The 26,543-nt window shown below is 35.4% G+C and overlaps 2 protein-coding genes across 2 annotated transcripts in view; one reads left to right on the forward strand and one right to left on the reverse strand.

Annotated features, from left to right (window-relative positions):
* The first annotated feature begins 677 nt into the window (after window positions 1-677).
* The window catches only part of bicral (BICRA like chromatin remodeling complex associated protein), a 201,240-nt gene continuing 175,374 nt past the window's right edge, over window positions 678-26,543 (forward strand). Inside the window, exons 1-2 of the mRNA XM_062057236.1 lie at window positions 678-703; window positions 2,010-2,056. The gene's annotated coding sequence lies outside the window, so the exon portion shown is untranslated. The remainder of the gene's footprint in view (window positions 704-2,009; window positions 2,057-26,543) is intronic.
* qki2 (QKI, KH domain containing, RNA binding 2) overlaps window positions 17,555-26,543 on the reverse strand; it is a 74,777-nt gene continuing 65,788 nt past the window's right edge. Inside the window, exon 9 of the mRNA XM_062057231.1 lies at window positions 17,555-19,116. Within this exon, the coding sequence (XP_061913215.1) occupies window positions 19,094-19,116 (23 nt within the window). The 3' untranslated portion in view covers window positions 17,555-19,093. The remainder of the gene's footprint in view (window positions 19,117-26,543) is intronic.

The raw sequence follows: 26,543 nt of genomic DNA on the forward strand, positions 1-26,543 counted from the left end.
CTTGTTGATGATTTTGTTTGGTTTTATATTGTGTAGTTTTATTCATATAGTAATTATTATTCTGTGACTGTAAATTGTTTGCTTCTTTTCTTGCTGATGCTTTTATTTTTGTCAGTATTGTGTAGTTATAATTATATGCTTTTACTTGTAATTGTATTGAGTTTGTGGACCACAGGAAGACTAGTGGGTTGTTGTGGCAACCAGTTAATGGGGATCCTTAATAAATATCAAATCAAAAGAAACATATTCAAGGGATAATTGTGACAATTTTTTTTAATTAGCCTTTATTTATTTTTGTGAATTTACCCCCAAAAACAAACCTTCCCCATTATCAACCCACTTGCGGATTTAGTACCTGAGTTCCAAGATAGGTAAGTGTGTTGTTTTGTCATTGAATATTATTTTCATGAATGAGAAATGAAAAACAAAAAACGATTGGTTTATCTACATTTTATTTTGAAATACAAAAAAAATCAAATTGAAAAACAAAGCGTTCTTTTTTTTCAGCGTCGAAGAGCTAAATGTACAAAAACAGTGAAATTTGTATTTCAAATTTCACATAACAAAAATTAAAATGATCAGTGATCAGAAAGGAAGAAAAAAAAGAGATCAATGCCAAAAGTTTTTCTCATATCTTCCCACACCGGAACCGGAAGTTGCCAATTAAAGACAAGCCCGCGAACTGGAGAAAGGAAAATGGAAGGTTGTAGCTTGCGTTTACATATAAAATAAATATTTGTCAATAATTACCTGGTCTTTCAGACACATGATAACAAAAGTAAAACTAGGGTTGTTTTTGAATGCGCTTTATAAATTGTTAAAATGATTCTGAACTGAACTGAACCTGTCTTTAAAAATAGCAACTTCCGGTTCTTGTGTCATATAAAAACATCCATCCATCCATTTTCTAGTTTTTTGCTTTGTTTCTGTTGGTTAATGATTTTCATGTTTTGTTATACGAAATATAAGACGTAAATAAAACCGTTTATTGTATATAGGTATTAAAGAAGCCCGTTTTCGCAACTATAAAAAACAATTAAATGGTGAGTCATAATCATGTGATAAAAAAGATTACAGTCGAAATTATAAGACAAGAAAGTCAAAATTATGAAATTAAGTCATAATTATGAGATAAGAATGTAATCATTTTAGATAAAAAGTCGAAATTATAAGATAAAAAGTTATTATTTTGAGATAAAAAATAAATCGAAATTATGAGATTTAGAAGGCCATAATTGTTGTGAAAAAATAAGTCAAAATTAATAAATAAGAAAGTCATTATTATGACATTAAAAGTCGTACTTATGACATAAAAAGTCACGATTATGAGATAAAAAGTCAAAATTATGAGATAAGAAGTTCGAAATTAATATAAGATAAAAAGTCATAATTATGAGATAAAAATCGAAATTATGAGACAGAAAATTTAAATTATGAGATTCAAAAGTGGACATTTTGAGATAAAAAGTCACAATTATCAAACTAAATAATACATATTTATTTATTATTTATTTATTATTTATTTATTATTTATTTATTATTTATTTATTATTTATTTATTTATTTAGAATTATCAAACAAAAAGTCGTAATTATGAGATAAAAATGTCATAATTATGAGATAAAAAGTCATGATTATGAGATAAAAAGTCGAAATTATGAGATGAAAAATTGAAATGATGAGATAAGGTCAAAATTATTATGAGATAAAAAGTCATAATTATGAGATAAAAAATCGAAATTATAAGATAGAAAATTTAATTATGAGATAAAAAAGTTCGTAATTATGAGATAAAACGTATTTATTATGAGATATAAAAAAAAAGTCGAAATTGTGAGATAAAAAGTCACAATTATGAGACAAAAAGTCGTAATTGTGAGACAGAAAATCGAATTTATGAGATACATACATCGCTCTCAACACTGCAAAAATAGAATGTCTAGTTTTGCATAATTTTTTGTATTGCAAAATGAAATTCCAAATAAATTAATAGTTGTTTTTTTCTTCAGTTCCCACTGACATCGTCATCACCAAGAAGAGAATCTCCAAATACGAGGTAAGAAGGTCGAAATTTTATTTAGATAAAAAAGTCATAATTATGAGATAAAAATCGAAATTATGAGACAGAAAATAGAAATTTTGAGACTAAAAATTGTAATTAGATAATAAGTCATGAATATTAGGTAAAAAGTCAAAATTAATTATCATTATGAGATAAAAAGTCGTAATTATGACATACAAAGTCGTGATTATGATATAAAGAGTCGAAATTATGAGATAAAAATGTCATAATTATGAGATAAAGTCTTTATTATGAGATAAAAAGTCACAATTATGAGACAAAAAGTCATAATTATGAGACAGGAAATGGAAATGATGAAATACATACATTGCTCCCAACACTGAAAAAACAGAATGCTTGGCTTTGCAATATTTTTTGTATTGCAAAATGAAATTCAAATTAATTAATAGTTGTTTTTTTCTTCAGTTCCCACTGACATCATCATCACCAAAAAGACAATCTGTGTATAAAAAAGGCCAATATACAAAATAAAAAAAATACTAATATAAACCAATACGGTGTAATATTGATATTTTACCATTTTTATTAGGAACAAATCCTCGCAAATATGACTTTATTTCCCCCTAAACAGTCAACCTTACCTGTAGGTTAGCAAAGAGATCACATTTGGCATATTTTTGTCATCATTTTTGTCAACATTTATTATGCTAGAAAAAGCAACATTTTTCTACATAAATGTGGATTTATGAAAGGAAAACCTACATTTTCTAATTGGCTTAATGGTCAATTAAATCTTGGGAAATTATTAAAAGTACAAAAGCCCTTAAATTGATATCTTTATTGGAGAAATGTAAAGTGATTTAGACTAGCCTTCTTTTGTCACTTTGTATATCTTATTCTATTTTGCGTTATTTATTCTTATTTGTATATCCTATTTGTATTTGCTTTCATTTTCTTTCCGAAAATTGAAAGACAGTATTTGCTCAACCCGATGGATGTTTGATAATGTTGAGATATGTTGAAAGTGCCTTGATTTATTTTTTTCTGTGTACATTGAGAATATATGTTTGTGTGTACATTGCTCAATAAAAAAACACAACAAAAAACAAACAAACCTGTAGGTGAGCACAAACATGTGCTTCATAGTTTGCACGTTGGGGGGCAGCAGAGAGTCGAGGGGAAAGGCGCACCAGAAGAAGAGGTCAAACCTGTTGGGGGTGAGGCTTCTTCTGCACCAGGCCACTATTTAATTCAGCCGGATGCTCACAACACCACTTTTTAATCAACCTTTTTTTCGGACATTGATCAAGACAAGTAGTGTTATGTGCCGGGAGAGTGCGCAACTTTCCCATGATGTGCACCTTTTTTTCAAATGCTACTGAAGGAATTCAGTGTGCAGAATTTCTGGCATAACAGAGCATCTTAGTTGGATTCTGCCATTGTGTGTGTCCCGGTGTGTGTGTGTGTCCCATTGTGTGTGTGTGTGTGTGTGTGTATTCACAAGTGGCCAAGTGGAGTGATGAAGTTTGCCATTGTCGCCCACTGTGGGGTGTTTTCAGATTCTCTGGCATCATCCGTGAGTTAGTGTTCTGTGTGTCGCTGCCCAGTGTGCCCACTGTCTTCCCACAATGCCCCATTCAGGCCAGGGCCTCTCTCGCCCCCACTCTCTCTCTCTCTCTCTCTCTCTTTCCGCTCCCAGAATGCACCTACTTTGCACCCGCGCCGGGCTAATCGTCGGCAAATTTTTCGGTGGCCGGGGGTAAAATAGCCGTGCATGATGTCATCTTTTATTTCCAACTCTTGTTTTCATCCCCTCTCTCTCTCTCTCTCCTCCTCTTTCTTCTCTTTCTGTCTCTCTGAGCTCCCAAACACAAAAGACAAGAGAGGCCACGACAGGACCCCAGTGTATGCCGGTTGCCACGGAAACGAGGAGACAGTGTCGGGCCTTTAAACCGCCTCGGAGAGAGGTGTGTGTGTGTGTGGAGGGTTTTTTTTTTTTTGGGTAGGGGCTGGGGACTTGGCCCTATTTACATGGGAAGTGGGCGAGAGAGGTTTGAAATACAACTTTGGGGGTTCAAATCCTTTTTCCGCCCGTCAAATATTGACCGAGAGGAGGAAATGTGGTGAGGTTCATTACGTGCGGAATGCCGTGCATACATGCCCCGTGTAAATCAGCCCTGGCCCTTTATTTGTGGGCCCGCTGTTGGCCCGCTGCGGAATACATTAAAAGAGCGTGAAAAGTTGATTGAAAACAGGGGAAAAAGACGGCACAAAAACACACTTGCACACCCACTCCTGTTTTTTAATGCTCTCCCTTTACGGCCATGGCCGCTCCTTCCTGTCCAGAGGACTGTCAGCGGCGTTCACATAATGTCCTTTTCTCTCTCTGTGATGGGTGGGGAGAAGCAGGCTCAACTCCAAGCCTGAAGTTCAATATCACACACACACACACACACACACCCTCCGATAGCCCCCCGCCCCAACAAAAAGTCCACAATGAAAGCAGGAAGGGCAGGCAGAGGCCGAATGAGCCACCCATGGCTGCATTCAGCGCGGAGGAGACTTGTTGTTTCACTCTGGGATTTTAAAGAGAAACTATGTCCGAACGTGCGGAACATGCACGAGTTTGTGTCCGGACTCAAGGCTGTGGCCGTCAGCGCCGGGGGTGGTACGGTACACCGATGTTTCAATTAAAAACAGTACTGTACCCCAGTAGGCACCATGCATTGAAATAACGTCGTTGATACGTACATGTCCTTTAAAAAAAAGTGACGGTGAAACGACGTCGCGAAATAGTTGGGTTTGTAAATTGAGACCGACGTTGGCGTTCAACGTCGGATCAACGTTGATTAAACGTCGTCAAAAAGCATGTTGCTTCAACGTTGTGTTTGTGTTGTGGAATGTTGGTTGGGAAAATGACCCAAAATTCAATGGTGAAATGAATGTCAGAACCCAACGTTGATTAAACGTTGTTAAAAAGCATGTTGTTTCAACGTTGTGTTTGAGTTGTAGAATATTGGTTGGGAAAGGACAAAAATTCAATGGTCAAATTAATGTTAAAGTTAAAGTTAAAGTACCAATGATTCAGGACCGGACATTGATTAAACGTCGTCAAAAAGCATGTTGTTTCAACGTTGTGTTTGTGTTGTAGAATATTGGTTGGGAAATGACCAAATATTAACGGTCAAATGAATGTCAGAACCCAACATTGATTAGAGGTCGTCAAAAAGCATGTTGTTTCAACGTTGTATTTGTGTTGTAGGATATTGGTTGGGAAATGAGCAAAATTTCAATGGTCAACTCAACGTCACAACCTGACATTGAATAAACATCGTGAAAAAGCATGTTGTTTCAACGTTGTATTTATGTTGTAGAATATTGGTTGGGAAATGACCAACATTCAATGGTCAAATCAACGTTAGAACCCAACATTGATTAAACGTCGCCAAAAAGCATGTTGTTTCAACGTTGTATTTATGTTGTAGAATATTGGTTGGGAAATGACCAAATTTCAATGGTCAAATCATCGTCAGAACCCAGCATTTATTAAACGTCGTCAAAAAGCATGTTGTTTCAACGTTGTATTTGTGTTGTAAATTGGGAAATGACAAAAATTCAATGGTCAAATCATCGTCAGAACCCAGCATTGATTAAACGTAGCCAAAAAGCATGTTGTTTCAACGTTGTATTTGTGTTGTAGAATATTGGTTGGAAAATGACCAAATTTTAACGATTAAATGAAAGTCAGAACCCAACATTGATTAAACGTGGTCAAAAAGCATGTTGCTTCAACGTTGTGTTTGTGTTGTGGAATGTTGGTTGGGAAAATGACCAAAATTCAATGGTCAAATGAATGTCAGAACCCAACATTGATTAAACGTCATCAAAAAGCATGTTGTTTCAACGTTGTATTTGTGTTGTAGAATATTGGTTGGGAAATGACCAAATTTTAAAGATTAAATGAAAGTCAGAACCCAGCATTTATTAAACGTTAAAAAGCATGTTGTTTCAACGTTGTATTTGTGTTGTAGAATATTGGTTGGGAAAATGACCAAATTTCAATGGTCAAATCAACGTTAGAACCCAACATTTATTAAACGTCATCAAAAAGCATTGTATTTGTGTTGTAGAATATTGGTTGGGAAATGACCAAAATTCAATGGTCAAATTAATGTCACAACCTGACATTGATTAAACGTCGTCAAAAAGCATGTTGTTTCAACGTTGTATTTGTGTTGTAGGATATTGGTTGGGTAAATGACCAAAATTCAATGGTCACATCAACGTCAGAATATTACAGCAGATATTAACAGTAAATAAAATGGTACAAAATAATAATCCATCACAATGTAGACAAAATAATAGGTAGATAAATGACACAATATGTTATGTAATATGTCTGCCACATTATTTACTCCATCCTGCCACATCATTCAATGTGGATCATCACACTATTTAAAGTGGCCTGCTCCTCCATTCAAAATGATCTGCCACATTATTTACCATGCCCTGCCACATCATTCGACGTGGCCTGTCACATTATCAAACTTGGCCTGCCACGTTTATTGTTACCTGCCACATCATTTAGTGTGGTTTGTCACATCATTTAATGTGGCCTGCCACTTTATTTTGCGTAGCCTGCCACATCATTCAATGTGGTCTTCCACATTATTTACTCCGGCCGGCCACTCCATTTAATGTGGACCACCACACTATTTAAAATGGCCTGCCACTGCATTCAAAATGATCCGCCACATTATTTACCATGCCCTGCCACATCATTCATTGTGGACCACCACATTATTTAATGTGGCCTGCCACTTCATTCAATGTGGACCACCACACTATTTAATGTGGCCTGCCATTCCATTCAAAATGGTCCGCCACATTATTTACCATGCCCTGCCACATCGTGATGTGGCCTGTCACATTATCAAATGTGGCCTGCCACATTGATTGTTACCTGCCACATCATTTAGTGTGGTCTGCCACTTTATTTCATGTGGCCTGCCACATCATTCAATGTGGTCTTCCACATTATTTACACCGACATGCCACTTCATTCAATGTGGACCGCCACACTATTTAATGTGGCCTGCCACTCCATTCAAAATGGTCTGCCACATTATTTACCATGCCCTGCCACATTATCAAATGTGGCCTGCCACATTCATTGTTACCTGCCACGTCATTCAAAGTGACCCGCTAGGTGGCCTGCCACATCATTCAATGTGGTCTTCCACATTATTTACTTTACTTCATTCAATGTGGACCACCACACTTTTTAAATGTGGCCTGCCACTTCATTCAATGTGGACCACCACACTATTTAATGTGGCCTGCCACTCCATTCAAAATGATCCGCCACATTATCAAAAGTGGCCTGCCACATTGATTGTTACCTGCCACATCATTTAGTGTGGTCTGCCACTTTATTTCATGTGGCTTGCCACATCATTCAATGTGGTCTTCCACATTATTTACACCGACCTGCCACTTTATTCAATGTGGCCTGCCACTTCATTCAATGTGGACCACCACACTACTTAACGTGGCTTGCCACTCCATTCAAAATGGTCCGCCACATTATTTACCATACCCTGCCACATTATCAAATGTGGCCTGTCACATTATCAAAAGTGGCCTGCCACGTCATTCAAAGTGACCCGCAAGGTGGCCTGCCACATCATTCAACGTGGTCTTCCACATTATTTACGACGGCCTGCCACGTCATTCAATGTGGACCACCACACTATTTAATGTGGCCTGCCACTCCATTCAAAATGGTCCGCCACATTATTTACCATGCCACATCATTCGATGTGGCCTGTCCCATTATCAAATGTAGCCTGCCCCCTTGATTGTTACCTGCCACATCATTTAGTGTGGCCTGCCACATCATTTAATGTGGCCTGCCACTTTATTTTATGTGGCCTGCTACGTCATTCAATATTGACCGGCCAGTTATTTCACTGTGGCATTCTTTAACATGATCTTGCACTTCATTTAAGGTGGTCTGCCACTTCATTTAAAACGGCCCTCTGAGTGCTCTTTTTTTTAAGGCTACACTCTCCTTTCAGTGCACTTCCCTGCAGTGTACTTACTTCCAGTCTTTATTGGTGAGTTGAAACCCCTCCTGGAATACTCACCTCAGTGCACTTCACCTGCCATATCCAAGTGTACTCCATCCGTGACATCCATCCGGCCTTTTCTTTACTTTCTCCGGCATTATGTCGGGTCTCAGTGCACTGGCGAGTGTGCGAGTGCACGAGCCCCCTGGCTGTGATCCGGCGCAGATGTTTAAGGGCGAGCTTGCACAATCAATTTCCCTTATATCCCCTCGACATTTAGACCTTCGAACCTGACACCCCCGTGGTTATACATGTGCATGCCTCGGAGAAACCATGGCGAGTCCGGGGTGTGTTTTCGCTCGCTCCCATCGCACAAATATGTGCGAGGTCCTCCCCTCCCTCCGGCGGGAGAAAAAGATGGACAGAAGACGGGGAAAAGGGGGGAAAACAGCTTGTGGCCTTTTCCCCGCTTTTCGGTCGGAAGGGGTGTGTTCCTTTTGTACGAGTGTGTGAAAAAGGCCCTTGTTGTTGTTGTCGGCGCAAAGAAGTGTTTGCTGATTAGTATGCGGAAAGGAAGCTCATTTGCATAATTAGGTGCTTACAGAGGAAAAAGCAACAAAGTTGGTTAGTTTCACAAACTATTGAGTTTAATGGTGTGCCTTTTTTTTTTTTTTTTCTCTCAGTACAAAGTTATTCCAAGTTAAAATGTCATCATTCCGACATAGACCTTTCCAGAAATCAGATTAAAAAGTGGTTAAAACACAGAAAAGTTTAGTATAGCCTACACTGGCTGCTGATTAATGTGGAACTAAACTGTTAATTTGTCACACTGGTGTACAAAAAAACAACAAAAAAGGCACAGGAGGCTCCAGTTAACACAGACGACATCTCCAGTATTGCAGGACACTGTGATTTATATACAATACAGACCAAAACTAGGGAAGTTGGCACGTTGTGTGAGTCGTAAATAAAAACAGAATACAACTTTTTCAACTTATATTCAGTTGAATAGACTGCAAAGACAAGATATTTAACGTTCAAACTGGAAATATTTGCAAATATTATCTCATTTGGAACAAAAGCTGGCACCAGTGGCAAAAAAGACTGAGAACGTTGAGGAAACGCTCGTCAAAACACTTATTAGGAACATCCCACGGGTGAACGGGCTAATTGGGAACAGGTGGGTGCCATGATTGGGTATAAAAAGCAGCTTCCGTGGGAATGCTCAGTCGTTCACAAACGAGGACGGGGCGAGGGGTCGCCACTTTGTGAACAAACGCCTGAGCAAATTGTCGAAAACAACATTTCTCAACAAGCTGTTGCAAGGAATTGAGGGATTTCACCATCTACGGCCTGTAATATCATCAAAGGGTTCAAAAAATCTGGAGAAATCACTGCACGTGAGCCATGATTTTAAGGACCTTGGATCCCTCAGGCGGTACTGCATCAAAAAGCGACATCTGTGTGTAAAGGATATCACCACATGGGCTCAGGAACACTTCAGTAAACCGCTGTCAGTAACTACAGTTGGTCGGTACATCTGTAAGTGCAAGTTAAAACGAAAGCGAAAACCATTTATCAACAACACCCGGAAACGCCGCCGGCTTCGCTGGGGCCCGAGCTCATCTAAGATGAACCGATGCAAAGCGGAAAAGTGTTCCGTGGTCTGACGAGTCCACATTTCAAATTGTTTTTGGAAATTGTAGACGTCGTGTCCTCCGGAACAATGAGGAAAAGAACCATTCAAATTGTTCTAGGCGCAAAGTTGAAAAGCCAGCATCCGCGATGGTATGGTTTAAAAACGAAATTTCTCAACCAGCTATTGCAAGGAATTTAGGGATTTCACCATCTACGGTCTGTAATATCATCAAAAGGTTCAGTGAATCTGGAGAAATCACTGCACGTAAGCCATGATTTTAAGGACCTTGGATCCCTGCATCAAAAACAGACATCAGTGTGTGAAGGATATCACCACATGGGCTCAGGAACACTTCAGAAAACCGCTGTCAGTAACTACAGTCGGTCGCTACATCTGTAAGTGCAAGTTCAAACTTTACTGTGCAAAGCAAAAACTATTTATCAACAACACCCGGAAACGCCGCCGGCCTCGCTGGGCCCTGAGCTCATCTAAGATGGACCGATGCAAAGCGGAAAAGTGTTCCGTGGTCTGACGAGTCCACATTTCAAATTGTTTTTTGGAAACTGTGGACGGAACAAAGAGGAAAAGAACAATCCGGATTGTTCTAGGCGCAAAGTGTAAAAGCCAGCATGTGTGATGGTATGGGGGTGTATTAGTGCCCAAGACATGGGTAACTTACACATCTGTGAAGGCGCCATTAACGCTGAAAGGTACATACAGCTTTTGGAGCGACACATGTTGCCGTCCGAGCGACGTTATCATGGCCGGCGTGGCTTGGTAGTAAAAGACTGGCCTGCCTTTTTAGCAATGTGTTGCTGCCATTCAATTCTAAGTTGATGGTTATTTGCACAAAAAAAAACATTAAATATCTTGTCTTCGCAGTCTAATCAATTGAATATAAGTTTTTATTTACGAATGACACAAGCTGCCAACTTCACTGGTTTTGGGGTTTATATATATGTATATATACTGCATATAGATTTTATTCAAATCCCGTGGTAAGGCGTCATCTGTGAAAAGGTCATTTAATGTTATTTCCATGTACAAAATAGAATATAAAAATACATGATAAAGTGGTTACAGGATGTACATGATAGCAAGGCCTCTCTGCCAGTTACAAACAAACACACTTGGTATATAACAGTGTTGCACCCTCACACACATCAAGTAGGCATCTGTGTGATTAATACCGTGTTGGCACTTTGGGGGCAGGTAAACAGTACAAGTCTGCAGTCCTCTGCACAGTTGAATACACTTTGCATGGCGGATGACTTTGAAAAGGGAATGGAGAGGATCTGCTTTTGGCATTTTACTTGACGCTCAACAAGGCCCACGCTGGCTCAACGTGAAATAAGGCACTCTTCTTCTTTTTTTTTTTTTTTTAGAAACAACATTTAAGGGAAGGGAAGATGATTCTGAGGGGGGCAGATTTGGTGACAGGCTCGTATTAATATGCTTTAAACTTCTTTCTGTTTGTGTCGATTCCAATATCTCCTTTAGTGGAAACAATGTAGGTCCATAAAAGCTACAGCGGGAAGTGGATTCATACAGCCCCATTTATTGCGGTTTACCTGACACATGAAACGTGACACATTTTAAGCCCGCTAAGTTAAAGTACCAATGATTGTCACACACACACTGGGTGTGGTGAAATTTGCCCTCTGCATTTGACCCGTCACCCTTGTTCACCCCCTGGGAGGCGAAGGGAGCAGTGAGCAGCAGAGGTGCCGCGCCCGGGAATCATTTTTGGTGATTTAACCCCCAATTCCAACCCTTGTGTGCTATATCCACTTTAGCCGCCAAATGGCAATGGAGTGTTGAATGTCTTAAAATGTGCGTTGTGGCAATTCCAAGTTTGCAGTGTAGAGCGGCACTTTCCATTATTTTCAGCAGAAAATGCATTGGGGCCATATAAAACCCAACCCTACTGGAAGCTATTGTGTATTAGTTTAGTGTTTTAGCAGATAAAGCTAATGAGTGTAATTTCTAATCATGCATCTCTTTAATTGAACTCACTTTTAGAATATGCCCTGGGAGGGTAAAAAAAAATAAAAATACAAATATTTTTAGGCTTTTTTGGGGGATTTTTTGTTTTTACAGCCAAAAATGCTTATTTCATAGCAGTTCTTTAAAATGCTTGAGTTTTTTTTTCAGGGTTGTTGTTTTTAACAGGTTGTGATTTTCTTTAAAATTTGTTATCAATGTTTTCAGTTTTATTTGCAAGCTAAATCTAAATAACTTTTGTGTTTTCGTTCAAACCAATCCAACGTAGGTCAATGAACGCTAAACTATCGTGTCTAAGTTTTGTGTTATACTGTAGGTGATAAAGCTAATAATGAATGTAATATCTTAAATCTATCTATACATCTAATAATATATATATATATATATATATATATATATATATATATATATATATATATATATATATATATATATATATATATATATATGTATATATATATATATATATATATATATGTATATATATATATATATATATATATATATATATATATATATGTATATATATATATATATATATATATATATATATATATATATATATATATATATATATATATATATATATATATATATATATATATATAATATAGCTAAAAAAAATAATCAAATTTTCAGAATATGTTGAGGGGAAAAAAATAAATATATATATATATATATATGTATATATATATATATATATATATATATATATATATATATATATATATATATATATATATATATATATATATATATATATATATATATATATATATATAATATAGCTAAAAAAAATAATCAAATTTTCAGAATATGTTGAGGGGAAAAAAAAAAATATATATATATATATATATATATATATATATATATATATATATATATATATATATATATATATATAATTTTTTTTGTGATTTAAAAAAATAATTTACAGCCAAAAATGCTTATTTCGCAGCAGCTTTTTACAAAAGCTGCGACAAAAGTAGTGATTTTTTTAGGCTTTTTTCCCCCAAGTGACATTGCATCAGGTTGTGCTTTAATAAACAACTGCTGTCAAATTTTAAGTGTTTTTTTTTTTAACTTAAACTCCAAAAAAAACTGAGGATTAAAAAACTAAATTGCCCCAAAATGTGTGTAAACAAAATAGATTTCTCTCTTCTTTTAAAAACCACGCGGCAAAACGAAACCTAACGTGCAAGCACATTTTTATTTATTTAATTACATACATTTTTGTTTTCTCTTCCGGGTATTTTACTTTGAAAGAGTCCCTTCCACCCATGCTTGATTTTAGGGCTGCAGCTGTCGATTACCAGTAATTCCGAAATCGAGTTATATATCGATTAGTTTTTCGATTAATCGGATACAACACACTTTATGGTCTCAATGCGTGTTTACCAATTTTACTGCTTGCCAAATTTCTTCTATTATTTTACTAAATGCATCATCAGCATTGAAATTGTCCTTATAACGTGTGTGCATTATTTTGAAAAAAAGCTAGATCAAAGCTAATGAGTGTAATATCTAATAATGTATCTCTTTACTTCGTCTCATTTTTCGAATATGCCGAAAAGTAAAAAAATTAAAATAAATAAAATAAAATAAGTAAAAAAAAAAATTTTTTTAAAATAAAGAAAAAAAATAAATATATATATATATATATATATATATATATATATATATATATATATATATATATATATATATATATATATATATATATATATATATATATATATATATATATATATATATATATATAAAACCAGAAATTTTTTCAAGCCTTTATTTATTTTTTTACATCACGTTGTGTTTCTTTTTTAATTTGCTTTCAATGTTTTCAGTGTTCTTTGGAATCTAAACCCCCCCAAAAACGGAGAATTAAACAAAACAAAAAAATTTGCACAAAGATGTGTGTATAGTCGGGTGAACCAAAATTGATGTCTGACTTCTTTTAGAACCAGGCAGAGAAACAAAACCTCACTTTCAAGCGCATTCTTGACGAGAAGCAAGCATTAACGATATTGTTATTACAAGCGCTAACGCAGACGGACTAAGATTAGCCGCGCAATATAGCTTATGATGCTATATTGACAGACTGAGCTGGTGGGCTGCTGGTGAAAAACCGTCGGTTATACGTTTTTTATCTTTTTTTTTTAAGCAATGACAATTAAAAAAAACAAAACAGCCTTTGTGGTATCAGTGTCAATATTGCAACATTTTCTCATTACATTGCACATTTTTGGCTTTTTTATTCCACTTTATAAGTTCTTCTTTTTTTCTTGAAATAGTATTTTCAAAATGGGCCTGGGGGCCTTTAAATAATTTGCTGCGGGCCGCACTTTGGACACCCCTGAAATGTACAAAAAAACTAATTTTAGACAGCTGACGCATGCGTTTAAACCAGACCTGGGCAAATTAAGGCCCGTTAAGTTTTTCAATCTGGCCCGCCGTCATTCCCCCAAATTTTTTGGGGTTATTTAAGTTCGATTTTTACCCTTTGCGTTCATATTTTGATGTGTTTGTTGCATTTTTGTCAAATATGTCGATCGAGACCTTCATATGTTGTCAATTTTCAGTGTTTTATCGTTCATAGTTAATATTTTCATGTACATTCTGGGCGCCTCATTCAGTAAAAAAAAATTAAAATTCCATTCCGTTTTTTTAAGGCGGTCTGTCATAACCTTTTTAGCTTTCAATCAGACAATATTGCAAGATTTTGTTCCTAAAAATCAGATATACCGGCCCCCAGACTCATTTTTTTCCTCTAAATTTGCCCCCCCCGTGGCAAAATAATAGCCCAGGCCTGCTCTAGATCACCTCCAGACTTATCTGTCGGCTATAAGTTTTTTTATTATTTTTTGAGCAGTAGTTATTTAAAATAGATTTTTACCCTTTGCGTTCATATTTTGCTGTGTTTGTGGAATTTTCATTCATATGTTGTAAATTTTTAGTGTTTTATCAATCATAGTAATGTAAAATTCCATTCCGTTTTTTTTAAGGCGATCCGTCATAACCTTTTTAGCTTTCAATCAGACAATATTGCGAGATTTTGTTCCTAAAAATCAGATATACCGGCCCCTAGACTCATTTTTTTCCTCTAAATTTGTCCCCCCGTGGCAAAATAATAGCCCAGGCCTGCTCTAGATCAATTCCAGACTTATCTGTCAGCTATAAGTTTTTTTTATTGTTTTTTGAGCAGTAGTTATTTAAAATAGATTTTTACCCTTTGCGTTCATATTTTGCTGTGTTTGTGGAATTTCATTCGTATGTTGTCAATTTTCAGTGTTTTATCAATCATAGTAATGTAAAATTCCATTCCGTTTTTTTTAAGGCGATCCGTCATAACCTTTTTAGCTTTCGATCAGACATTATTGCGAGATTTTGTTCCTAAAAATCAGATATACCGGCCCCTAGACTAATTTTTTTCCTCTAAATGTGTCCCCCCGTGGCAAAATAATAGCCCAGGCCTGCTCTAGATCAACTCCAGACTTATCTGTCAGCTATAAGTTTTTTTTTATCATTTTTTGAGCAGTAGTTATTTAAAATAGATTTTTACCCTTTGCGTTCATATTTTGCTGTGTTTGTGGAATTTTCATTCATATGTTGTCAATTTTCAGTGTTTTATCGTTCATAGCAATGTAAAATTCCATTCCGTTTTTTTTAAGGCGGTCTGTCATAACCTTTTTAGCTTTCAATCAGACAATATTGCGAGGTTTTGTTCCTAAAAATCAGATATACCGGCCCCCAGACTCATTTTTTTCCTCTAAATTTGTCCCCCCGTGGCAAAATAATAGCCCAGGCCTGCTCTAGATCAACTCCAGACATATCTGTCAGCTATACGTTTTTTTTATTATTTTTTGAGCAATGACAGTAGTTATTTAAAATAGATTTTTACCCTTTGCGTTCATATTTTGCTGTGTTTGTGGAATTTTCATTCATATGTTGTCAATTTTCAGTGTTTTATCAATCATAGTAATGTAAAATTCCATTCAGTTTTTTTTAAGGCGGTCCGTCATAACCTTTTTAGCTTTCAATCAGACAATATTGCGAGAATTTGTTCCTAAAAATCAGATATACCGGCCCCCAGACTAATTTTTTTCCTCTAAATTTGTCCCCCCGTGGCAAAATAATAGCCCAGGCCTGCTCTAGATCAACTCCAGACTTATCTGCCAGCTATAAGTTTTTTTTATTATTTTTTGAGCAGTAGTTATTTAAAATAGATTTTTACCCTTTACGTTCATATTTTGCTGTGTTTGTGGAATTTTCATTCATATGTTGTCAATTTTCAGTGTTTTATCGTTCATAGTAATGTAAAATTCCATTCCGTTTTTTTTAAGGCTGTCTGTCAAAACCTTTTCAGCTTTCAATCAGACATTATTGCGAGGTTTTGCTCCTAAAAATCAGATATACCGGCCCCCAGACTCATTTTTTTCCTCTAAATTTATCCCCCCGTGGCAAAATAATAGCCCAGGCCTGCTCTAGATCAACTCCAGACATATCTGTCGGCTATAAGTTTTTTTTTATTATTTTTTGAGCAATGACAGTAGTTATTTAAAATAGATTTTTACCCTTTGCGTTCATATTTTGCTGGTTTTGTGGAATTTTCATTCATATGTTGCCAATTTTCAGTGTTTTATCGTTCATAGTAATGTAAAATTCCATTTTGTTTTTTAAGGCGGTCTGTCATAACCTTTTTAGCTTTCAATCAGACAATATTGCGAGGTTTTTGTTCCCTAAAATCAGATATACCGTCGCCCAGAGTCATTTTTTTCCTCTAAATTTGTCCCCCCGTGGCAAAATAATAGCCCAGGCCTGCTCTAGATCAACTCCAGACATATCTGTCAGCTATAAGTTTTTTTTATTATTTTTTGAGCAAAGACAGTAGTTATTTATAATAGATTTTTACCCTTTGCGTTCATATTCTGCTGTGTTTGTGGAATTTTCATTCATATGTTGTCAATTTTCAGTGTTTTATCGTTCATAGCAATGTAAAATTCCATTCCGTTTTTTTTTAAGGCGGTCTGTCATAACCTTTTTAGCTTTCAATCAGACAATATTGCGAGATTTTGTTCCTAAAAATCAGATATACCGGCCCCCAGACTCATTTTTTTCCTCTAAATTTGTCCCCCCGTGGCAAAATAATAGCCCAGGCCTGCTCTAGGTCAACTCCAGACATATCTGTCGGCTATAAGTTGTTTTTATTATTTTTTGAGCAATGACAGTAGTTATTTAAAATAGATTTTTACCCTTTGCGTTCATATTTTGCTGTGTTTGTGGAATTTTCATTCATATGTTGTCAATTTTCAGTGTTTTATCGTTCATAGTAATGTAAAATTCAATTCTGTTTTTTTTAAGGCGGTCTGTCATAACCTTTTCAGTTTCAATCAGACATTATTGCGAGATTTTGTTCCTAAAAATCAGATATACCGGCCCCTAGACTCATTTTTTTCCTCTAAATTTGTCCCCCCGTGGCAAAATAATAGCCCAGGCCTGCCCTAGATCAACTCCAGACTTATCTGTCGGCTGTAAGTTTTTTTTAATTATTTTTTGAGCAATGACAGTAGTTATTTAAAATAGATTTTTACCCTTTGCGTTCATATTTTGCTGTGTTTGTGGAATTTTCATTCATATGTTGTAAATTTTTAGTGTTTTATCAATCATAGTAATGTAAAATTCCATTCCGTGTTTTTTAAGGCGGTCTGTCATAACCTTTTCAGCTTTCAATCAGACAATATTGCGAAATTTTGTTCCTAAAAATCAGATATACCGGCCCACAGACTCATTTTTTTCCTCTAAATGTGTCCCCCCGTGGCAAAATAATAGCCCAGGCCTGCTCTAGATCAACTCCAGACTTATCTGTCAGCTATAAGTTGTTTTTATTATTTTTGGAGCAATGACAGTAGTTATTTAAAATAGATTTTTACCCTTTGCGTTCATATTTTGCTGTGTTTGTGGAATTTTCATTCATATGTTGTCAATTTTCAGTGTTTTATCGTTCATAGTAATGTAAAATTCCATTTCGTTTTTTTAAGGCGGTCTGTCATAACATTTTTAACTTTCAATCAGACAATATTGCGAGATTTTGTTCCTAAAAATCAGATATACCGTCGCCCAGACTCATTTTTTTCCTCTAAATTTGTCCCCCCGTGGCAAAATAATAGCCCAGGCCTGCTCTAGATCAACTCCAGACATATCTGTCAGCTATAAGTTTTTTTTATTATTTTTTGAGCAATGACAGTAGTTATTTAAAATAGATTTTTACCCTTTGCGTTCATATTTTGCTGTGTTTGTGGAATTTTCATTCATATGTTGTCAATTTTCAGTGTTTTATCGTTCATAGTAATGTAAAGTTCCATTCCGTTTTTTTTAAGGTGGTCTGTCATAACCTTTTTAGCTTTCAATCAGACAATATTGCGAGATTTTGTTCCTAAAAATCAGATATACCGGCCCCTAGACTCATTTTTTTCCTCTAAATTTGTCCCCCCGTGGCAAAATAATAGCCCAGGCCTGCTCTAGATCAACTCCAGACTTATCTGTCAGCTATAAGTTTTTTTATTATTTTTTGAGCAGTAGTTATTTAAAATAGATTTTTACCCTTTGCGTTCATATTTTGCTGTGTTTGTGGAATTTTCATTCATATGTTGTCAATTTTCAGTGTTTTATCGTTCATAGTAATGTAAAATTCCATTTCGTTTTTTTAAGGCGGTCTGTCAAAACCTTTTCAGCTTTCAATCAGACAATATTGCGAGGTTTTTGTTCCTAAAAATCAGATATACCGGTCCCCAGACTCATTTTTTTTCTCTAAATTTATCCCCCCGTGGCAAAATAATAGCCCAGGCAGGCCTGGTTTAAACGCTGCCCAGGGACAATTTCGATTGTCAAATTTTTTTTGCAGAGATGGGTTGCATTTGGGTGTGGAGCCGCGTTAACGAGGTGGTTAATTGAATATGTAAATATATGCGGAGATTGTTGAGCTGAAGTAGAATGCGCACCTCTCTTTCTGTGCAGGATGAGTACAATTAGCATCTTCAGTAGTCTTTAGTAGTAATTATTGCTGGTGGACTCAGCCCCCCCCTGCTGTGAGTACAATGTGAGAGGAAGGCACGTCGGCTAAAGGTCGATGGGCGCGGTCCCCGCCGGGTTACGGGCGCCATGGCCGCCGCCGTCCGCTGGTTAGACAGAAGCAGTCGGGTCGCTCCCGGCGCCGGCCTCTGGGGGGGGGGTAAGGTGGAGGAGGGGAAGGGGAAGGGGGGCGCCTGGCCAATGAGCGCGCCAGCAGTGCGGAGATGGGCGGGGTCATCAATGGGTGGAAAGGTCAGAAGGTCAAGGGGTGGGGGTGGGGGGTGGGTGGGGTCATGGGTTAGTCGCCGTGGCAGCTAGAGTTAGACGGACACGGACGAGACGGACGAGGAGACAAAAAAAAAAAAAAAAAAAGAGGGCAAACACAGAAGGGGGGACGTGAAAAGGAAGAAAACAACAACAACAGAAAGATAGAAGAGAGATTAGTGTCAGCTAAGTGGCGTCAGGATGACAACAAGGCAGATTCTGTGGCTAGCACTCATGCTACGTCCTGAGGATGAGGCGGTGAAACCACGGAGGAGACGGCATGGTTTCATGAGGGGGGGTGTTAGGGCTGCACCATTCCTTTCTCAATAGTGCCATTACCAAACTGCAAAAAAGGTGGAGGTTTTTTTGTTGTTGTTTTTTTGAGTGACAGACACGTTGGCCAATCAGAACGGTCCTCTAACTCCATTCATAATGTTCAAAAATCAATGAAAATTTTTATGAATTAATAAAAATATTTTAAATAAGCCGCGACCCCGAAAGGGACAAGCGGTAGAAAATGGATGTATTTTGAATAAGGGGATCAATCGAATGAAAATGACGTTTCCCGTCGATGAATGTGTTTGTTTTCTTCCGCCGCTCGCGTCACAGAAGGAGAAAGAGGTCTCACTCCGTGCATGGCTTTAACAGTAAAAATTTACTGAACGCAGTGAGCCCTCTTTTCAGTCATTCACCGGTGACTGGCCAGCGAGAAGTTCTGCAAAGTAACAAAAATGAAGAGAAAAAAAAAATACAAACACGAAGACAAAATGTGACGTATTTCGGCTTCAAAACCAGATGGGCAATACGAGCCCATCAACACGGACAGAAAAAAAAAAAAAAAAGATAACCCGATCTAGTTTTTCCAACAGGGCGAAAAAAAGATGTTCAATGTTTATTTAAGTTAATTTTTTGCTTACAGAAATTATATATTTTTTTGGTTTATTTAAGTTAATTAAAAGTGATTTACATTCCAATTACAGTACAATGGTAAACAATTCTACAGTAATGGGAAATATATTTTACATATTTTATTTATTCTATATATATATATATGTATTTATTATATTACATTTTATACGTTAATAGCCTTTTAAATGGTTATTGCATTATTAGGCGTGCACTAAAAATAGTATCGTATTTTTATTTTTTATTCATCCCGATTCTAAATCCATTCATAATGTTCAAAAATCAATTAAAAATGTAATAAATTAATGAAAATATTTTAAATAAGCCACGACCCCGAAAGGGACAAGCGGTAGAAAATGGATGGATTTTAAATAAGAATCTTTAATTTTTTTAACATTTGTTTATTGGATTGTTGACATATACAGTCCAGAAATACAATTATCATACAATTTTTTCATTTTTTTTTATAAGAATCTATTTAAAAAAAAATATATATATATATTTTTAAAAACGATTCTAAATACATTCATAATGTTCAAAAATCGATAAAAAATGTAATAAATTGATAAAAATATTTTAAATAAGCCGCGACCCCGAAAGGGACAAGCGGTAGAAAATGGATGGATTTTAAATAAGAATCTTTAATTTTTTTTAACATTTGTTTATTGGATTGTTGACATATACAGTCCAGAAATACAATTATCATACAATTTTTTCTTTTTTTTATAAGAATCTATTTAAAAAAAAAAAAAAAAAGATTTTTAAAAAATGATTCTAAATCCATTCATAATGTTCAAAAATCGATAAAAATTTTAATAAATTGATAAAAATATTTTAAATAAGCCGCGACCCCGAAAGGGACAAGCGGTTGAAAATGGATGGATTTTAAATAAGAATCTTAAATTTTTTTTAACATTTGTTTATTGGATTGTTGACATATAACGTCCAGAAATACAATTATTATAAAATGTTTTCTTTTTTTTATAAGATTCTATTTAAAAAAAAAATATATATATATTTTTAAAAAACGATTCTAAATCCATTCATAATGTTCAAAAATCGATTAAAAATGTAATAAATTAATGAAAATATTTTAAATAAGCCGCGACCCCGAAAGGGACAAGCGGTAGAAAATGGACGGATTCTAAATAAGAATTTTTAATTTTTTTAACATTTGTTTATTGGATTGTTGACATATAAAGTCCACAAATACAATTATTATACTTTTTTTTTTTTTTAAGAATCTATTTAAAAAAATTAAGAAAAACATTTTTAAAAAACGATTCTAAATCCATTCATAATGTTCAAAAATCGATAAAAAATGTAATAAATTGATAAAAATATTTTAAATAAGCCGCGACCCCAAAAGGGACAAGCGGTAGAAGATGGATGGATTTTAAATAAGAATCTTAAAAAATTTTAACATTTGTTTATTGGATTGTTGACATATACAGTCCAGAAATACAATTATTATACAATTTTTTCTTTTTTTTTAAAAGAATCTATTTAAAAAAAACACAAAAAAAAAGATTTTAAGCCATCTCCATGCAACCACATGAAGCTTTTCTAACCTTTAAGCTGTTTAAAAAAAGTTTCATTAGAATTATTACACCAAATAATACATTGCAAGAGTCGGTTTGAATGGAGAACCGATTCTGAATCAAATCATCACCGCATGAATCGGATTGAATCGTTCGACACCCAAAGATTTTTTTTGTTTATTTAGGATAATTAAAAGTTATTTACCTTCCAATTACAGTACAATGGTAAACAATTCTACAGTAATAGGAAATAAGTTTATAGCCTTTTGAATGGTTATTGCATTATTAGGCGTGCACAAAAAATAGTATCATATTTTAATTTTTTATTCATCCCGATTCTAAATCCATTCATAATGTTCAAAAATCGGTAATTTTTTTTATAAATTAATACAAATATTTTAAACAGGCCGCGACCCCGAAAGGGACAAGCGGTAGAAAATGGATGGATTTTAAATAACAATCTTTAATTTTTTTTAAACATTTTTTATTGGTTTTTAAAAAAAAATTTTTATAAGAATCTATTTTAAAAAAAACAAAAAAACGATTTTAGGCCAATAAAAAAGTAATAAATTAATAAAAATATTTTAAACAAGCCGCGACCCCAAGAAAAAATGTATTAAAAAATTTAATAAATTGATAAAAATATTTTAAATAATCCGCGACCTTGAAAGGGACAAGCGGTAGAAAATGGATGGATTTTAAATAAGAATCTTTCATTTTTTTAACATTTGTTTATTGGATCCCGATTCTAAATCCATTCATAATGTTCAAAAATCGATACAAAATTTTATAAATTAATAAAAATATTGTAAACAAGCTGTGACCCCGAAAGGGACGAGCAGTAGAAAATGGATAGATTTTAAATAAAAATCTTTAATTTTTTTATTGCTTTTAAAAATATTTTTTTTATAAGAATCTATTTAAAAAAACAAGAAACAAAAAAAAAAACGATTTTAGGCCAATAATAAATTCATAAATTAATAAAAAAAATATTTTAAACAAGCCGCGACTCTGAAAGGAACAAGCAGTAGAAAATGGATGGATTTTTAATAAGAATCTTTAATTTTTTTAACATTTGTTTATTGGATCCCGATTTTAAATCCATTCATAATGTTCAAAAATCGGTTAACATTTTTAAAAATTAATAAAAATATTTTAAATAAGCCGCGACCCCGAAAGGGACAAGCGGTAGAAAATGGATGGGTGGATGAATAGATTTTAAATAAGAGTCTTTAATTTTTTTAACATTTGTTTATTGGATTTACAATTAAACATGTTAAAAAAAAATTCTTCTTTTTTTAGAATAATCTATTTTAAATAGGTTAAAAAAGTTTCATTATAATTATTACACAAAATAATACATTGCAAGAGTCTGTTTGAATGAAGAACCGATTCTGAATCAAATCCTCACCGCAGGAACCGGATTGAATCGTTCGACACCCAAAGATTCACTCTCCTATCTATTATTATATATTATGAGTACATTAGTGCTTATTTGGTCACAAAATAATGCTGACAATTTAATGGCAATAATTTGTGGGACAAAATATCATCCAGCAAAATTAGAAAAATAACCTCCCTGTATAGTTTTTATTGATTTCTATTATTTTTTCCAGTTTAAGAGCATCATGTAGACAAAGGTCTGTCTGTCTAAAGCCAAATACTTTTGAACGTAAATGACTGCACCTTGAGACCAGAACATGTTGATTGCCGGTCAAAAACTAACATGTCTTCCTTCACTCGTTATTTCCGCAGTTTTATGCATTTTTATGTGTGTTTGGAAATAAATGGCAAATCCAATCGCAATTGTTGGGGAGAAAAATCTCATTGCCGTTTTTCTTCAAATCGTGCAGCCCTAAGCAAGACCTCTGACCCAGCAGGCACAAGACATTGATACAACGTTGTTTTTACGTACATGTCCTTTAAAACGGACCCTGAAACAACCTTGCAAAAATAGTTGTATTTGTAAATTGAGACAAGGTTGGTGTCTAACGTTGGATCCACGTTGTTGGTTGGGAAATGACTAAATTTCAATGGTCGAATCAACGTCAGAACCCAACATTGAATAGACGTCATCAGAAAGCATGTTTTTTCAACGTTATGTTTGAGTTGTAGAATATTGGTTGGGAAATGACCAAAATCCAATGGTCAAATCAACGTTAGAACCCAACATTGATTAAATGTCGTATTTGTTTTGGTTGGGAAATGACCAACTTTCAATGGTCAAATCAATGTCAAAACCCAACATTGATTAAACGTCATTAAAAAAAGCATGTTGTTTCAACGTTACGTTTGAGTTGTAGAACATTGGTTGGGAAATGACCAAAATTCAATGATCGAATCAACGTCACAACCCAACATTGATTAAACATCATCAAAAAGCATGTTGTTTCAACGTTACGTTTGAGTTAAAGGATATTGGTTGGGAAATTACCAAAATTCAATGGTCAAATCAACGTTAGAACCTAACATTGATTAAATGTCGTCAAAAAGCATGTTGTTCCAACGTTGTATTTGTGTTGTAGAATATTGGTTAGGAAATGACAAAAATTCAATGGTCAAATCAACGTTAAAACCTAACATTGATTAAATGTCGTGAAAAAGAATGTTGTTTCAACGTTGTATTTGTTTTGGTTGGGGAAATGACCAACTTTCAATGGTCAGATCAACGTCAGAACCCAACATTGATTAAATGTCATCAAAAATCATGTTTTTTTCAACGTTATATTTGAGTTGTAGGACATTGGTTGGGAAATGACCAAAATTCAACGGTAAAATCAACGTCAGAACCCAACATTGATTAAATGTCATTAAAAAAAGCATGTTTTTTCAACGTTATGGTTGAGTTGCTCAACTTCCGGACCTAATTCAACAAGTTGTTTACAGTCTTGTGCCTGCTGTGGACCTCCTACTTTGTTTTTTTTGTTTTTTTTTAGCAGCAACATATTGATTATTGATCATGGCTACACATTAGATGACTACTGTGAGCAGAGAGGCACCGTAAGAGACAGCGATGAGAGGTTAAAAGATGGTGATTTGTATGTTGTTTTTTTAGAAGAAGAAAAATTCATAATAAATAATCTAAATAGAGGAATTTCGAGTCCTTAGGTTGTCTTTGGAAGATGTTTTTTTTTTCTCCTTTTTTTTTCCTCAATAGTCGTCTTTATTGCCTTTTTAGTGTTTCCGTGTCCATCATGTACAAACAGGAGCACCACTGCTCGCACACATACAATATAGCATCTAGCTAATCCATTTTCTATTGCATAAAACAGTCACGAGGCCTGTGCATTGAGAAGGTCACCTCATCTTTCAAAACAAAAACAACAACAACAACAACAACAAACAAAAAAAAAGAGAGAGAAACAACAACAACATCACACAGCAACACACAAAAGAGCAAAAAACAACACCGCGTTCACCTTCCGGGAACAGTAGGAGCTACACACTCGGAATAAAGTATAGTCGGAAGTTTTAAACATGGAGAACACTTCATCTATAAAAAGCATATGGTAAAAATAAAAATGTACAAACTAAACGAAGAAAGAAAAAAAACACTACAAATACTTTTCAGGCGATTTTGTTCCATTAGCTTCATATAAGCGTCCTTAAAATCCCTATATACAAATGTCTTTTCTTTTTTGCAGCTAAATACATGGCAACAGCACCACTCTGGCTAGGAAATATATGAAAGATGTAAACAGTCCCAATGATAAAGTCCAGTGGGCGACTGATAAGACCACAAACAACAGTATTTCATAGAAAAGTAACACAGACTTCAGTAGTTATTTAGTAGTAGGAGTACTTCAATGGGGTTGTTTTTTTTAAGTGGCGCGTCGTCATCGGGCACAAGACGAGGAGTTAAGAACGAGTGGAATGGACATAAATAAAAGCCCCCCGTGCAGATAAACAACAACAAATAAAAAAAAATTTAAAAAAATGAGCGAGGCGAAGGGGAGGAGAGGTGAGGACTCCCTAGTCTAGGAGTCACAAGGACCGGAGTCACATGAGAGCAGCCGCCCGGGTTTATCTAACGAGTGGAGATAAGCCCCGCCCCCTCCCTTTGCGCGCTCCTTCGCGAGGGAATCTACATTATTATTATTTTTGTTGCTTATCATTCACAATCCCTATGTGAGACACCTACACTATATTGACTCACGTATGAACTTGAAGTGCCATCCCATTCCTAACCCATAGGGTGGGTTCATTATGATGACCTTTTGCAGCTATTCGAGCTTCAACTCTTCCGGGAAGGCCGTCCGCAAGGTTGCGGAGTGTGTTTATAGGAATTTTCCACCATTCTTCCCAAAAAAACGCATTGGTGAGATGTTGGTGGAGAAGGCCTGGCTCGTTAGTCTCCGTTCTAATTCATTCCAAAGGTGTTCTATCGGAGTTCAGGTCAGGACTCTGTGCAGGCCAGTCAAGTTGACCTACATCAGACTCTGTCATCCATGTCTTTATGGGCTCTAGAGTCCAGTGGCGACGTGCGTTACACCAGTGGTCCCCAACATTTTTGTACTTGAAAATTTGTCCCACGGACCGGGGTGGGAAGGGGACGGGGGTATTACATTTTTTTAATTTTTTTTTTGTCATAAAGAAATACAATTATGTGTGCTTACGGACTGTATCCCTGCAGACTGTATTGATTTATATTGATATATAATGTATACATTGTGTTTTTTATGTTGATTTAATTAAAAAAAAAAAAAAAAAAAAAAAGTGTTAATTTCTTGTGCGGCCGCGACCCGGTACCAATCGGTCCACAGACCGGTACCGGGCCGCGGCCTGGTGGTTGGGGACCACTGCGTTACACCACTGCATCCCACGCTTTGCATTGGACTTGGTGATGCATGGCTTAGATGCATCTGCTCGGCCATGGAAACTAGAGATGTCCGATAATGGCTTTTTGCCGATATCCGATATTCCGATATTGTCCAACTCTTTAATTACCGATACCGATATCAACCGATACCGATATCAACCGATATATACAGTCGTGGAATTAACACATTATTATGCCTAATTTGGACAAC

This window comes from Entelurus aequoreus, linkage group LG08 (assembly GCF_033978785.1).
Source record: "Entelurus aequoreus isolate RoL-2023_Sb linkage group LG08, RoL_Eaeq_v1.1, whole genome shotgun sequence".
In the NCBI taxonomy this organism is placed as follows: Eukaryota; Metazoa; Chordata; class Actinopteri; order Syngnathiformes; family Syngnathidae; genus Entelurus; species Entelurus aequoreus.